This window comes from Pongo pygmaeus, chromosome 4 (assembly GCF_028885625.2).
Source record: "Pongo pygmaeus isolate AG05252 chromosome 4, NHGRI_mPonPyg2-v2.0_pri, whole genome shotgun sequence".
Lineage (NCBI taxonomy): Eukaryota > Metazoa > Chordata > Mammalia > Primates > Hominidae > Pongo > Pongo pygmaeus.
The window spans coordinates 94,740,161-94,757,233 of NC_072377.2; the positions used below are offsets into that span (position 1 = coordinate 94,740,161).

General features: G+C 35.1%; 1 protein-coding gene across 6 annotated transcripts in view; it reads left to right on the plus strand.

The window, feature by feature from the left end:
- ADGRV1 (adhesion G protein-coupled receptor V1) overlaps window positions 1–17,073 on the plus strand; it is a 593,238-nt gene that overhangs the window by 291,822 nt on the left and 284,343 nt on the right. For 5 of the 6 annotated variants that reach the window (XM_054488480.2, XM_063664978.1, XM_063664980.1 and 2 more), the window contains 2 exons: window positions 1,411–1,571; window positions 9,634–9,734. In XM_054488480.2, the coding sequence (XP_054344455.1) occupies window positions 1,411–1,571; window positions 9,634–9,734 (262 nt within the window). The remainder of the gene's footprint in view (window positions 1–1,410; window positions 1,572–9,633; window positions 9,735–17,073) is intronic. The other variant, XM_063664982.1, reaches the window with a different exon arrangement.

The following is a 17,073-nucleotide window of genomic DNA, read 5'->3' on the forward strand; positions in this document are numbered from 1 at the left end:
CCTCCACAATAAATAAGAGGAAGCAGCATAGGAAATGGTCTAGTATTGTTCTGATGGCAAATGCAGCCCAGCATTTCAATATGTGTGTAGCACATTATTTACTTCTTCATTTTTACTACTTTCATGGGATGTAGCATGAGTTCTGCTCAGTTCTGATAACCTTGAAGTTACTAGTAAATTTATTGGGCAGGAAAGAAATTCCTTCTTTTACCCTTTCCATCTGGTGGTTCTGGAAGCTGATGCCTTGTGTTTAAGAGGAATCAGCAGGAATTTATAATTCTAGTCCACATGGCTTGGAGTACATTTTGAGATTAAATCCATGGACACGAATGGGAAGGAAATAATGATTCTTTCTTTGAATCTCCTCGGCCTCAGGCCTCAAATTTCTGAGCAGTTACAGTCACTAGGAGCTCAGTCAATGCTGCAGGATCAGGCAGTGCTGGCCTAGAGGGGTCTAGGGTTCCTGTCAGCCACTTGATTTTGTTTATTACTGAATTTCAGCCACACAAACTAAAATTCTAAATAGGTTTAATATAATAGCTTAGTTTGGTAACCAACTTTCCTCAAAAACACTGAAATGTCTGCTTTCTTTCTCTTAAAAAAATTCCACTTGAAATTTCTTCCTAGGTTTAAAACAGATCTTAAACCTAATAGATACTCTGAAATCTTCAATATATGATTAATAATGAATGTTTCAAGCTGCATCTGGAGTTTGGGTAAGGAAGTTTTAGGTCCTTAAAAAAGTAAAGAAATTAAGAGGCATTTTAAGGGAAGAGGCTCAAGCGATAGTCACTGAGGAAGGCTCAGAAGGCTTGGCGTCAGATGCAGTGTTTGCTAAAATCATGACATGGTTTTTCTGCTAAATTAGCCAAAATTCATAAAGGAAACACTTTTAAGAACCTTAGAAAACATACACATAAGTCACTCCAAAGTAGAAAAAAATTGAGGAAGAAATCTTAGATAACCATACAAGTAATTTATATGGTTCAAAATACAAGGACTTGTGGGAAAAAAAAAAACAAAGAATAGTAAACACATATCACAGCCATGTTGTTCTTGTGTGAGTTTTGAATGCTAGAGAAGAGTGCCTTCTATTGAGCATGTCGGGTAGGTTTGCTAGATTAGGTAGGAATTTGTACTGCCCTGTTGAGAGGACAAGCTCCTTTGGTACCAGGAATGCCTACAAAGCTTTGGTTGGTATTTAGGCTGCTTCTTAAGACATCCTGTGGAATCTGTTATGTCATGTCCTGGACAAGATGTTCCCTTCACTGTTTCTTCTTGAAAATGTGGTCTACTTAAGTCTTGAGCAAAGAACACTTAATTTCAGTAAGCTATTTTTTCTTTAAAAGCCATCTCAACACCTTAAGTATTGATGAAAGAGGAAAAATGACTGTTGTGTTTTTGCCCTAGCTGGTTGTCTGACAGTCAGTTTTGCAAAGTGGTTGAGGAAACTGCAGACTATGTGGAATGTGCCTGTTCACACATGTCTGTGTATGCTGTCTATGCTCAGACTGACAACTTGTCTTCATACAATGAAGCCTTCTTCACTTCTGGATTTATATGTATCTCAGGTCAGTGACAGTATTTTTGAATCAATGGTTATAAATATTTATGAAAATGAAAGTCTGTTTTCCCGTAATCCTTTTACATATGCAAGATGCAAACATACCGTAATTCATCAGCACTAGGAGAATACAAACTTTTTCGTTGTCTTATTCATTAATTCATTCAACAAATATTTATGGAGGGCCATCTCTGTACTGAGAATACAGTAAAGAATGAGACACAGTTTCACCCCATAAAGAATATGTAATACAGTGTAGGATAGAAGCTAGATAATAGGTAAGGAAAGGCTATAGTTTACAGTACCATGGTTTAGAGGGCAGGTTCTGCAGTTACAATGTGAGGACTATGAGATATTAAGTAATACATACAAAGAATTTTCAAAAAAATACATGCAAAGAATTTTGTATTTTTATTGTTTTTAAAGCTACCTCATGGGTAGATTTTGTATTCTACAACTTGAGAGTTGTGAATATGCCAACCACTGTGTTAAAAAAAAATCATCTTTCACATTCCACATCTAGGCCTCATATTTGGCAGTAAGAAGAATTAAATTGTATTAATGTCTGTCAAACTATTTACCTAACAACTTAACAACAGAAGTATTTTTATTTGCTGTATTAATTATATGGTTGGGCATCTGAGAATTCCTTAAACTGTAATTCTATGCCCAACCTTCACCCATTCTGTGCCCTGATTCTCTTCTTTCAGCCCCACAACTTTTTCTGTGAACAAGGTGCTAAACAGTGAATTTAATTAAGAGCTGGGCATAGGGTAATGGTTAAAAAATGCAAACTTTGGAGCCAGACTGCTTGGGTTCAAATCCTAATTATGCTGTTAGCTAGTTGTGGGACCTGGATCAAATTACTTAGTTTCTCTATACTTCATTTTTCCCACCCATGATATTTGATTATAAATTCTGTCTGTGTAACAGGGTGATAAATATGTGAAGTCAGACATTTCTAACATTCTGCTTTAGTGATATTTTGTCTGTAAATGTGATTATTATCGAATGCATATCTCTTGTATTTGGTATGCAAACAGTCTCTCTAATAGTCCTTATCTTTTAGGAAGTTTTTCTGGAGATAGAATCAAGTAATTAATTACTATTCTTTGTTCTGGTTGCCAGTCTTTCCAATATAACTTTATTTTATATAGTTATAAATTTTCTTTAATGTATTTTAATTCTAAACCTAACTTCAATTCAATAGCAAGATAATAACTTCTTATTCTTAATATCTTTCATAAAGGGTGACATTTCTTATTTAATAGAATCTTCTAGGTCCGTATAGTTCCAAAATCAGATGGAGACATCCTATTTTACTTTCATGCTAATATATTTAAAGAGCAAAGAAATTTTATAGAATGATGAAATAAAATCAAAAGATACAATGTTGAAATACAATCTAGATGTCATTTTACATGTTTCCATAGAGACATAGGTTTATATGCTGCTATGACCCACAAAATCCCTTGCTTGTTCCCAAAGACTGAATATCAAAAAAAAAAAAAAAAGGAGTTTTAAAAACTGAAGAGAGAATGTTATCCTGATTTTATAACTAGTAGGACTGACTATAATGAGTTTCCTGGAGAATCATTAATAAATACCTGTGTATCTTTTCTGCAACTTACTCTAGAAAAGGCTACATGGATTTGCTCATGTATTTGAGAATCAACACCTAAATGTTAGTATCTGCTTTTATCACTTTTGACTTGGAGTCATATTTGAAATTATTTTATTCTCTCTGTCCATGTCATATTGCTATGTAATTGCATGTTCTGTCGATAGGGAGACACAAAGTCTTGTCTTTGTACCTCAGTTTCAGCTCATCCCTCAGGGGTGGATGAATTCCCATCCCTCTGATGGCTCCCCAGGAATCGGAAAAGAGAATTTTATGTATCTTATATACATATTATTTATATATCTTATATACATATTCTGTAATTGAGGTCAGGACACATCAAATATCGCTCTGAACTTGATAGAACTTGGCTAGTACTTTTCCTGAAATACAGCAATATACAATTAGACAGGAATTTAACCTTTTTTTAAAAAAACAGAGTAGATCACAACGTATCGGTACCAATTCTAGTTTGCAGTTCTATTTACTATACTAGAGCAGAACTACCCAAATGATCAAAGTGTGTAAAATAGTTGTAGAGGCCAAAAAGTTTACCACTTCTCAGCTTAGAAAGATGAAAGAAAATGGCATATACCTGTGACTTAAAATTGTAAACTAGTTTGCCAACTGTCAGAAAATTGAACTAAGATCATTCCTTGAGGTTAAAATGAAAGGACAAATCATCCATTGCTGTGTGCATTAGAGTGCAGCATTATGGAACTCAACCCAAAGATAGCTTGGGAGAAATATAACAAAATAATTACATAATAAAGCCATAATTTTGTAGTATAATTATTAAGAAACTTCAGCATGGTTTGAGATACACGTTGCTATTTTGAGGATGTCAAGGAAGCCTACTCTGCCTTCCCATAACTCTTTTGATATTGTACTATCAAAGATAAGACTATTGGTTATGCTACTGCATTGAGTTTGACTCTGAATACAAGTCTTATAGTCTTGTAATCTTTTTTTTTTCTTTTTTTTTTTTGAGACGGAGCACCACCACACTTGGCAAATTTTTGTATTTTTTATAGAGATAGGGTTTTGCCATGCTGCCCAGGCTGGTCTCAAACTCCTGGACTCGAGTGATCTTTCCACCTCACCCTCCCAAAGTGCTGGGATTACAAGTGTGAACCACCATGCCTGGCCAGTGTGTACATATTATTTGGGATGAATTTGGCTACAAGTAACAGATGACAACTCAAAGATATCTTAAACAAATAGATTTAGTTCCCAGATTAATTAATTCAGTACCTTAATGGTGTTGTCAGGAGCCCAGGCTCTTCTCTTTTTATCCTCAAGGATTTTTTTCCCTCAGCTTTGTTTGTACATGGTCTTAAGTTGGCTGTAGCAACTCTAAGCATCACACTAGCAATGTCCAGCCTTGTCAAGGGAAAAGCTCTTATTTGGGTCCAGTTTTAACAGCAGTGAGAACTTTCCTAAAAGTCACCCAAAATGTTTTCCCTTGCATCTTTTTGAGCAGAATTACATTCTGTGCCCTTTCATAGCTAGTCTGTGTCTTGGAGAAGATCCAGATAGAAATACAGAGAGACAAGCACTGAAAGAGCAGCAAGGATTTATCTTTCTGAACATTGCCCAGCAGTCCCTGACATATACTAGTTCATTGGTTGTTTTGTAGAGATGGTGGGAGTGAGGCAAGTGGGTGCAGGAGTTCCTGCTATATTGCTCAGGCTGGTCTCTAAAACTTCTGGCCTCAAGCAATCCTCCTGCCTGAATCTCCCAAAGTGCTTGAATTACAGCTGTGAGTCACCACACCAGCCTGACATACAGTAGTTGTAATAGATATTTGTTAAGTAAATAAATACACAGTATTGATCTGATGATATCCTCCAATAATGAGATGTATTTTTGCTATGTGTCAAGTTCATACTTTCAAGTGCCATACCATATTTTTCTAGCCATTTTTAATAAAAATTATTTTATTTATTTATTTTGAGATGGTGTCTCTCTCTGTCGCCCAGGCTGGAGTGCAGTGGTGTGATCTCGGCTCATTGAAACTTCTGCCTTCTGGGCTCAGGCGAGTCTCCTGCCTCAGCCTTCTGGGTAGCTGGGATTACAGGCACCGTGCCTGGATAATTTAAAAAATTATTTTAAAATATGGCATATTCTTTCTTGTCTTCACCGAAGATAGTTTAACACAACACTCTCCAATAGAGTTTTCCAGGATGATGGGGATATTTTACAGTCTACTATGGTAGCCACTAGTCACCAGTGGTGCCTGAGCTCTTGAAATATGGCTTATACAAGTGCAAAGCTGAATTTTTAAGTCTATTTCATTTTAATTAATGAAAATTTAAATTTAAGGCTGGGTGCTGTGGCTCACGCCTTTAATCTCAACACTTTGGGAGGCCAGGAGTTCAAGACCAGCCTGGGCAACATAGCGAGACCCTGTCTCTACAAAAAGTAAAAAAAAAAAAAAAAAAAAAAATTAGCGAAGCATGATGGTACATGCTGTAGTCCCAGCTACTCAGGTGACTGAGACAGGAGGATTGCTTGAGCTCAGAAGTTCAAGGCTGCAGTGAGCTATGACCATGCCACTGCACTCCAGCTTGGGAGACTGAGCAAGACCCTGTCTCTTAAAAAATAATAATAATAATGAAAATTTAAACTTGAACACCCACATGTGACTAGTGGCTATTGTATTGAAAAGCGTTAAGTTCAACCACCCTGTTTATCTGGAGGCTAGTCTCCTGGCAACCTCACCTCTCTAGAATAATTCCTTTCCCCTAATACACAGAACTTTTATACTGTAAAATGCTTCATACTGACTTTTGTTCATACTAGAAATCTTTTCTTTTTTTTTGAGACGGAGTTTCGCTCTTGTTGCCCAGGCTGGAGTGGAATGGCACGATCTCAGTTCATTGTAACCTCCGCCTCCAGGGTTCAAGCACTTCTCCTGCCTCAGCCTCTTGAGTAGCTGGGATTACAGGTGCCCGCCACCATGCCCGGCTAATTTTTGTATTTTTAGTAGAGACGGTGTTTTGTGCCTTTAGCTTATTAGTAGCAGTAACCAAAAGGCATTATGCTGAGGGGAGAGTTGCAGAAACATAGGAATTAATAGTGATAAGCAACAAAAAGTAGAAAAAGTGACAAGCACAGCAGTTAGGTTGGTGTAAAAGTAATTGCACTTTTTGAAATTAAAATTAATTAAAATTAGTTGCCAAAACCATCATTATTTTTGCACCAACCTAATGCATTAGGTGGGATAATTAAAAAAAAAAAAAGCCTAAGCTAAAAAGCTAATAGTGGATTTAATAATGAAATAATGATAATTTGGTTTTATTTGGAGTTATCTGTAGAGAAGGCAGACAGATAAACAGATAATTTATAAATATTTTAAGGAAAATTTCATGAGAAAATGTACTAATACTTGTCTTGTGAAGGAGTAAACTGAAGTTATTTGGAAAGTATCTCTCATTCTTAAGTGATGCCAAATAATAAAGATGTTTACAAACATATGTAATGTACTTATGTAATTTATGTACAAACATTTCATATGTTTATATGCATACAAACTTTCAAATATTGTATAGATAGATAAAAGAATCTGTAGTCAAGTGTGATAATAAAAGACTTTAGCTGTTCTTTACTAATTAGATGTTCTTTTAGAACCAAATCTGTAATCTACATAGTGGTGGGAAAAAAAAGAAAAGGCAAGTTACCCAATTAGCTGCTTGTTTTGTCTACATCATTGCCAAGAAATCTATTTTTTAAAAAAACTGTTCAGAGTATGCCTTTAAGTAATACCTGGAATTGTGATACTTTATTTTTTTAAATTTTTATTTATTTATTTATTTATTTTATTTATTTATTTTTTTGGAGACGGAGTCTTGCTCTGTCACCCATGCTGGATTGCAGTGGTGCGATCTTGGCTCACTGCAACCTCTGCCTCCAGGATTCAAGTGATTCTCCTACCTCAGCCTCCCGGGTAGCTGAGACTACAGGTGCGTGCCACCACACCCGGCTAATTTTTTGTATTTTTAGTAGAGACAGGGTTTCACCATGTTAGTCAGGATGGATTCGATCTCCTGACCTCGTGATCTGCCCACCTTGGCCTCCCAAAGTGCTAGGATTACAGGGGTGAGCCACCACGCCCGGCTATACTTTATTTTTTTAAAAATCATTCTATTTATAGTTATAACACTTTATGCTTTGTAATTTGCATGTTTATATTAAGGAATTTAAACCAAAAAGTTTCTGCAATTAAAAAAATGATTTCTAAGTTTAAATAGATGTTAAATATAGCTATTTAATTTCAGATGAAAAATAAAAGATAAGTATTTAGTATATAGTGTCTTAGAAACCTGATAATTGAAATAATTATTTCTTTAAATTTTAGGTATTCAATACCCTCACCCAAGCCAGATGAGTTTCCCTAGACTAGGACCCAGCCTGTTTGAGGTTTTTAGCAATATTCTCCCCTACGTAAAAAACGCATCTAGATAATTATGATGCATTATAGTTATAGGCTGGTAGAATCTTGCCTATCTTCCTGCCACTGGCTTTGAATCCTGAACTGCCACCAGGTGTCATGCTAGCATTTTAATTGAAGCCTAATATACTTAATTAAATATTTCTGAGCTGGTCAAATTTGGTATACTAAATGTATATCATGAAACAGGAGTATAATAGAGCATAACTAAGTTAAAGGAAAAGGCTATAAATAAGCTCTTCTTGTGCGCTAGAAAAAACAGTTGACTTGTGTATTTCTCCTTGCTCAGCACTAATTCCTTGCCTCACATTGTTATCATCTACCACAGTCAACTTATAGCAGAGCACATATTTGTGATCATGTGCCTTGAAATGAAAAAGAAAACCTTGCAAGGTGTGCTTTAAAGTCAGTATATTACACACACACACACACACACAGACACATGCATGCACACATACACGCACAGGCATGCACATTCACACACTCAACTTAAGACTTAAATTTAAGCTGGCTTTTGTCATCCTAGGGAATTCAAAGTATACATTACTTGAGTTCTGAGCATCGGCTCCAATAGTATATAGACTGCCTAAGTCAAGATGCACAATATCTGGCATGACTCTGCAGTTTCTGAAGATACACTCTGTACTTGTGTGGGTGGATTTTGAAGCCAGCCCCAGGACCTACACGCTTGTTCCAGAACATCCCATGGAAGCCTTCCCAAAAAACGGATTGCTCCAGATTTCTTGGCCAAATTTCTAGGCCAAAAGCCTTGACTAATGCAAAGCTTCCCTTGTTGTGGAGAGCCTTGTCTACCTTGTTAAAATATAAAAATATAACTCAAATGGTTTCTCAAAAAGAAGTTATGAGAAAATGAGTCACAAGACTCCATGTGGACCTTTTGCAGATGCCCAGTCCACTTATGCCAACATGCAGTGTATTCTGAAAGTTTGTTCCACAGCTTCAAAAGAAAACAAAATGTTAAATGAGTGCAGTGCTTCCTGTTTATTAATGAGGCATTGATATAACTAAACGAGGTAAAAATGCAAAGCACATGGCAAAGCAGTATACATATGTCAATTGCTGCTATATTTCAGTAATCCTTAGACAAAATAACCCTACTGAGAATAAGAGTGGGGTAAAAGCTTAAGTGAAAAAGCAAATAGGTTATCATATGCAGCACATTTAAGTCTTAAAAGGCAGAAAATATTTTTAAAACACGTGTATACTCTGCCTTTAAAAATCTAACATTAAAAGAAATTTATATGAATTGCAAGATAAAAGATTTGTTGGATTAGTGCTAAGGTTCTAACTATCCCTTTGCAGTAGTGTAAACAGGTTAATTCAAACAAACTCAAAGATAATAAGAATTTTCTTCATACAACTTAGAAATTTAGAAGTTTAAGTTGAAAGTCATTGTGGAGAAAATAGCACATTTTCTTCCTGGTTTGGGCATCCAGTATTGCAAAGTTGCCTTTAAAATCCATAACTAACACTATTGTAATTACATAACTATTTCTAGTAGATAAAAAAGGGATAATTACCAAACCTGAGTTTTGGTAGGACCAGTCAAAATTTTATGACTGAAAAATCCTATTCACGTCCCTGAATATTTCTATTTCGCCAAGCCACCTGTTCTTAGAAAGTTAGATTGCAATTTGATTCTTTCTTAAACAATAAAACTTGACTTATGTAAATATAGAAAACCAAGGGCCTAATAACATTATTAATCTGCTTAATTTGTAATTTCTTTTTAGTGGAGAAATGAACATGTAGATATTCATAGTTATCCATTGGGCTTAACTGATAAGTGTGAAGATCTTACTTGTCATGGAAAATGGAGTAGATTTCGATTGCCATGTCATCTTTTCCAGAGGTACTGGGCAGAAGCAGGTGGCAGACCTGACATGCCTAGCTGGCCCCCAAAGATTCTTGCTATGATGCTGTTAGAATCTTCATGGATTATTAAACCATGTGTGGACTTTTTTTTTCCTACAGGTCTTTGCTTGGCTGTTCTTTCCCATATCTTCTGTGCCAGGTACTCCATGTTTGCAGCTAAACTTCTGACTCACATGATGGCAGCCAGCTTAGGTACACAGGTAGGAGAGCGCTGGCATTTATGATTTATCGTGAGATGTTTGTGTTTCTTCTTCTTTGGTTCTTGAACTGAGTGTAAAAGTAAAGTTTAATCTCAACTTAGTTGAAATAAACTTGTTTAGTTTTGCAGTGGAAGAGAATGGGGACAGGAGAGTCATATAAGGAGAATCAGGCCTAAAATGCTTCTTTCTACAGAGAAGCACCTTAATATCATCGCTTACAAAAAAAAAAATAGCTTCTTATCACAAAGCATCTTATTACCAGCTAATATACGCTGAATGTATTTGTAATTTATATATACATTAAAATTAACATATTTTATTAATCTGTTTGAAATATGCTGTGTTATAAATTCTTTTTAGGGCATTAAGATGATATAAACTTTTAAAGCATCTGGACACTATGTATTGTTTCTTATAATACAATAGTTTGATAGAACATTTTCTTTTGAAAAATCAGTTTTCTATGGTAGAAGAAACTGTGTGAAAAACAATGACTTCTTAGCACACAATTTAAAGATCTAGTTTAAAGCACCGTGTAAAGCACAGAAACCAGAACAAAAGATTAAATTAGATGCTTTTTCTATCCATACGGTGTTTATAGTCTAGAAAAGTAGATGTACATATAAATAACTATAATTCAGTGTGGTGTGTGAACGTAGACCATTTGCAAACTACTCTGTGAAAATAGATGAAGGCTTAATTCATTTTTTTCATTTTTCTCTGAAGGTCAAGAAAGTCTTCATAGAGGAGATGATATTGAGCTGGGACTCAAATGAGTGAAAATTCAGTTTGTTGATAAGGACTAAAAAGGGCCTAGACATTTATATAGGCAAAGGAAAAAAAGCATAATCACTTCTACTTTAAGGCTGAAATTATAGATCCAGGCAGAAAGAATATTCTATATAATGCTCTTATTGAGATAATTTTTAATATTGTTTTATAAAATTAAAAAATCCCACTTTTCTGGATGGGGGGACACTTCTGCAATGCAGACAATACTCTATTGATTGGGTGCTGGTCATATGTGTGTATTCAATTTGTGTGTATTTATTGTGCTGTAGACATGATTTGCGCAGTTTTTTAGAATGCTAAAGTGCATTTATTGAACTCTGGATAGAACTTGAAAAAAATAGCATTTGTGGTGGAGCTGAAATATAAAATGGAAAATTATCTTAAACATTGGGATTCTGTCACCCTTTTTTGTTCTAGGAGTGAAAATGACCTGTTAATTCCATAACTCTATTTTTCAGGGAATAACTAAGTGCTGGATTCTAAGCAGAGGTCTCTGATTGGGTTTTTAAAGGCCCTATGAGCTATGAGAAATAGCAGTGGTTACCAAAGGGGCTTGCTTTGAATTTCACAAGGCTATTTATATTGCCTTTGTAACCTGCCTTAGCTATCTGATCTCGCCTTTGCTTCTTGAATCTAAGATCTTAGAAAACCCGCCTTCCATAATTAGAGTTTACTTGGCTTTATTCACCACCCACTCTGGTGATTTTTTGGCAGCAGAATTTGTACAAGACTTAATTATAGCACTATAGAATTACAGACAACTCTTCAGTGTCCTAGCAGACAAATTTGCTCATATCTAGGGATGTGAAAGACAAAACCAGGATTTCTATGTTGGAGCATTGACTTTTGATTCATATTGTACTTAACATTGATTTTGGACAAAACAGTTAGTCATATCCATGTTTCTCAGTATATTTTTAGAATAAATGAAACAATGCGGCATGAAAAATCATGTAATGTATGACTTGTGACATGAAATAACTAAAAAAGTATTTTCATAGCTCATTTTTGGCAGGAAGAATTGGTATATTATTGATAGAAAATAGTTTATTTCAAAATGCTTTATCTACTTAGATTTAACAATACCCTCTGAGTTAAGAAGAATAGTTATCTCCCTTAAAACCTTTTAGCTAAGGCTTTAAAAAATTCCTAGACCCCCCAAAACAAGAAGCTGACTACAGTAAGTTGGGCTCCCACACTATCTAAATTTTAAAGTCATGTTCATAGCTCCAGTTGTAGAATCTTGCCAACAGGAGTTATTACAGTTCCAGCCTTGGATCTTTCATTTGGGATCCACTGTCAATGTTATATTGTCATTTTTGGAGGTTAAATTAACTCTAGAGAAGTCTTAAAAAAATACAGGCTTGGCCTGTGGTTCTTTAGCTAAGAGGGAAAATTCTATAGCTGACCTGGAATGTTTGAGTTGTGAATACTTGCAGACAAGTTTGCCAAGACCATTCATTTTCAAATCTTTATTAATGAACTAGGACTAAGTAGAATGGCTTTTGTGGAGAAGGAAAGAATGGAAATGTGATAGTCCTGGACTTCCTTTTGGAGCAGTGTGGTATAATGGGTCTGTGAATCAGAAAGTCAGGAAAATATGCTCGTCCAGCTCTACTTTCTACTTCTAGAAATATGTAGACTATTATAACTATAATTTATTATGTGTGTATATGTGTATATATGTATATATGTACATACATACATATATATGTATATATATGTATACGTATACATATATATATGTATTCTTGATTGGAGGAATATAGATGCAAATCCAAAGATTATTCCTGCTTTAAAAATCAAGATTCTGCTTTAATCTGGAGTTTGTCATTATAGCACCCTTGAGAATCATTGACTATAAAATACCAGTAGGTGGCAGTAGAAGATTTATTTTTCTCCCTTAAATTTGTCAGTCTTTTAGCCATGATGGCGTTCAGTAAAAAACTTGAGAGATGCTTTCATAGTACTTCTTTAACTGGGCAAGAGGGTATTTGCAGCATAGCAAATACACATTTGTGGTTTCCTACCTTTCTCTTTTTATCCTCTTTATTTAGAATTTAATTAAATGCAAATGTACCATAAGAAAGATTGTACTCCACTGGCTTTGAATATATCTTTCTACTGCTTATATATGTTTAAATTCAGGGACATAAAATTATCTCTTCATCATTATATTTGTGAGCATTAAGTGTGTTATTGATACAGAAAAATGTTTTTATTATGTCACAGAAGCTTTGAGATAAAGGTCTCTATTTTCAGTTTATCAAAAAATGTACATATTTCTTCAATATCAAGTTATTTTTTCTCACTTATATAAATGAAAATGATTAAATGGCAAGAAATTGTGGGGCTCTTCAAGTATGATGTGAAGAAACAGCAAACAAATTTTCATGGTATTGGGTGATATTTCTGAGAAAAACATCTAATTATATCTTTGGGATTTTTATCTTTGAATCACATTGCCAACCCATGTGTGCCCTGATAAGGCTGGTAAACAACTAGTGACAAAGGGCAAGTTTGCAGTTCAGGGTTCTCAGTTCTGGAGGTTCTGTCAGGAAAAGCAATCCTCCAAATCTATAAAAAGAACAGAAGTTTCCTCATAGAAAACATGATGATAAGATAGAACTGTATTTACTCTGATTAATAATACTTAACAAGGGAAAATATTTGTTTTTCTTCTCTATGGTTTGTTATTTGTACAGCGTAAACACATTTTCTGAAACTAAATAGCAAATTCATCTAGAAATGTGTGTAAGTCCGTACATTTACCAGCAAGACTATAGCTTAGGGGCCTATTCTCTGGAATTTAAAAAAGTTGGACTGTTACTGTCTTTTGTCCACTTTCTCATTCTGCAACATTTTGGGATGTCATTTTGCAATGTCCTGTTTCCCAGGGAGGATCCTACTCAGACACCCTTGCGAAAAGATTCTGCTTTAGTCTGGAATTATGTCATTCTCGCTTTGAGTATCTAGCATCTTTGGGAATCGTTGTGCATGACTAAAGGCAGAAGTCCTGTGTGACTTCCCAAATGCTGTCTCCTTCTGGATACTATGAATCCTGATTTCTGTTCCAGCAGCTTGCGCTGTTTTGTTGAGATTGCCAACTCAAGAAAGTCATTGTGTGAGTAAGGCTTGAAGACACATATGTAGCAAGCATATTTTAATCAACTGAAGCAGAGTAAGATAGAGATGGTAAAATGTTCATTAATCAGAACAGAATTTTCCTTAGTTGGAAGTTTTTGTTAATCACTTATTAACCAGAATATCCTTTGTTATTTCTCCGTTTTTGCTGAATAAAAATGTATGTAAGCATTTAAGTACAAGGATCAAAATTAAATCTTGCTTTGAAGATTAGGAAATTGAGAAGCAGAGGGTCATTTTTCAGTAGAACATTTATGATTATATGTTAGTGGAGATATAAATGGATCAAGAAAGTAGCAAGGAAAGTGTTTCCTAAACTTCAATACAGGAATCTTGTTAAAATTCAGATAGTGCATCAGTGAGTCTATGGTGGGTTTCCAGATCCTACTTGTTAAGGTATTAGATTAGCTATATTATGACCCCAAAAAATCTCTGGTTGTTGTTGTTGTTGCTGCTACTGTTGCTGTTATTATTATTACTAAATCCATATAATCAAGCTATTTTTCTTAGTATGAAATTTTATTTAAGAAATCCCATTAATTAATTTTTTTAGTTTCATTTCAAATATTATTGCCTTTAAAATGACCGCACACTTGTATCTTTCCCTCATTAATGAAAGGCTGCTGCTGTGTCCTTCTGATTTTTTTTATTTCTTTTTTCTAAGAAAGGGAAAGGTCCTTAGGCAAGCGGATTAAGAGATAATTTAGAGTATGAACAAGGCCTTTATTCTGGTCATTCTCATAGCATTTGACAATTTGTAAAACTTCTCAGTGTTGTTTTAGACATAAAATAAACTACTAGAAAGAAGATGTAAGTAGTTCCCCTGCCCCAAGTTCATTCTTTTCTACCAAGATCCTGTAGGTGGCCTCCCCCCACTACAATGGTATTGAATATGTAAGCCTTTTTTTTTTTTTTTTTGTACAATTAACTGTATTTAACTATGTCTTTATGTAGAGATTGGGGTATTTAACTGTATCTTTTCTTCATGTAGAGATTAGTTTGGTAAATATGAATAAAGACATTCTGTACACGGGTATGAATATACATTTAAGTTGACTTTATTAAACTATTTGACTCAATTTAGGTATGCTCAATGGTATGGTGAAAATATTATTACATTCATGACTGAGTGACCATTCAACATTCAATTGTGAAATTAAAACCAAAAAATTGAGCAAACCCTCATCTCAGGTCAAGATCATTATTCATCCAGCAGTTCGACCACTTCCCCCTCATCTATCATATGCACAATATTGAGATTGTACAATGAGAAATACCAAGCAAGATGCACACACACACACATGAAGCGTGTAAATAATAACCTAAAACACTAACCTCATAGTAAGAACCAAGTATATACAGAGAAAAAAATGTCTTCCTCTGTAGTACTACATAGGCTGAGAATAAGGGATCCCAGTTTGCAAAGTCTCTGTGGAGGAAATGGAATCTGACCTGGCTGTTGAAGAATGTATAAGATTTGAAGGCTTGGAATGTGACACATTCTAGGCAAGGAAAAGAACAAGAACAAAGACGTTGAAGTTATCGTGATCCTGGCTGCTTTCACTTGGGTAAGGCTTGCAGATCCCGCAGAGAAATAGGTAAGTTTTGACTGCAGGTGAGGCAGCTCCCCATTGTCTGAGAACCATGAGGAATGACAGAGTCACCAATGGAGTTAGTCCAAAAAGTCACAATATGAAAGGAGTGTTTTTAAGGATTAATCTGGCAATGAAGGATTAAAGGAAAAATAGACTAAAGAAGGTGAGAGGCTCTAATTAGGGAGAGTAGAGAGGTTGGGTGGACTGCTTTTAACATCATCCAATTAGGATGGGTTCTGAGCTTAGACAGTGGTAATGGCAATGAGAATTCAAAGGAAGGAATAAGGACTAATAAAAATATCTTATTTTGCTTTATTAAATTTCTGCACTTTCTTGTTGTCTGTCTTTAAATCAATAAAAAAGCCACATTGCAAATTTTATTTACTAAACATTAATGTAATATTTATTACATATTACAGAAGTTAGGGATTATGAGGTAGGTACTAATATTATTCTTACTTTACAGATTAGGAAATTGCAACATATAGAGTTTAATTACTTGCCGTGGGTCACATAGTGGTAAGTAACAGAACTAGTGTTTGAACACAGCAGCCAGCCTCCAGTCCTTTTTAAAACTGCTATACTAAGTTGCTTCATAAATGAGGAATTAATGAAATTTACTCTGTCACCAAATGAGAGAGAAGATTTTTAAGGTGATTGTGAAACTAGTGGTTTCATTTGACTTAAATAGGAAAATGGAAAGGTTTAATAATTGGAGAGTGATATGTGCAATTTTGAGCGTGAGGGGTTTAAGGTTTCCATAGCATGGAGATTTAGATGTTATCTACATAAATGTAGAGCTTCTTGACACTTTAAAATAGGTTCTCTGAGACAGGTTGGGTGGAGAACCTGTGTATATAGAATACGTTTAACTAATGTCATTAAGGGCTGGGCTTTGTGGCACTGAATTTAGTGATTTACACATATTGCATTATTTACTCTTACAACAACCAGATGAGGTGGGTACTGTTATCAACCCTAAAGAGACTAAGAGATATTCAGTTACCTACCCTAACCTACATAGGTAGAACATTGAAGGAAGAAGAATTTGAAGCCAGATGTGTCTGGCTCCAAAACTCACGTATTTAGAGACCATGCTACGTGGAATGAGAAGGATCACTACAAGAGGATTGGAAAATGTTAAAGTTTTTGAAGCCAAAGAAGGAAAAAGGTTTCAAATGGAAGGATTTGAGCATCATGAGGAGATTAGTCCTCAAATTTGGCAAGAACAAGGTCCCTGGAAACTTGGAGAGAAATGATGAAAATTAGAAAAGGTTAAAGAGTAAATGGATAGAAAGAAAATGGATGAGGCTATCAGACCACACCTGTGAAGTTTGTCAATGAAAGAAGAAGGCAATCAAAGCACAGGAAGTGGGGAACAATTCTGGTGGCTCTGATCATAGGTTTGCTGCAGGGAATCTGGCCCCTGGGGCTGCCACACAAGGGGCAGGTCTCCCCATCTCCTCCACTAGTATTTTCTTTCCTTGAAAGAGAACTTCCTGTTGAAGTTTGTTGAAAGGGTAATAGGAATTAGTAAGTTTCTGTTTGATCCATGTGTTTATTTATATGTTGTGATTAATTTGAATTTTTTAGGTCTAGGCAGGTGACTCCCTGCTGCTAGTGCACCTAACCTAATCACCTTATATCTAGGAGAAAATTAGAGCTCTGGTTTGAGCTTTCTTTTTCCATTTCTTGAATCCATATTTCTGTGATTGCCTTATATTTTTGGTATTGTTACTATTGAACTTTATGTAAACTTGCAATCAATCATGAAACAAATTTATAATCAGCAATTTTCAAATAATTAT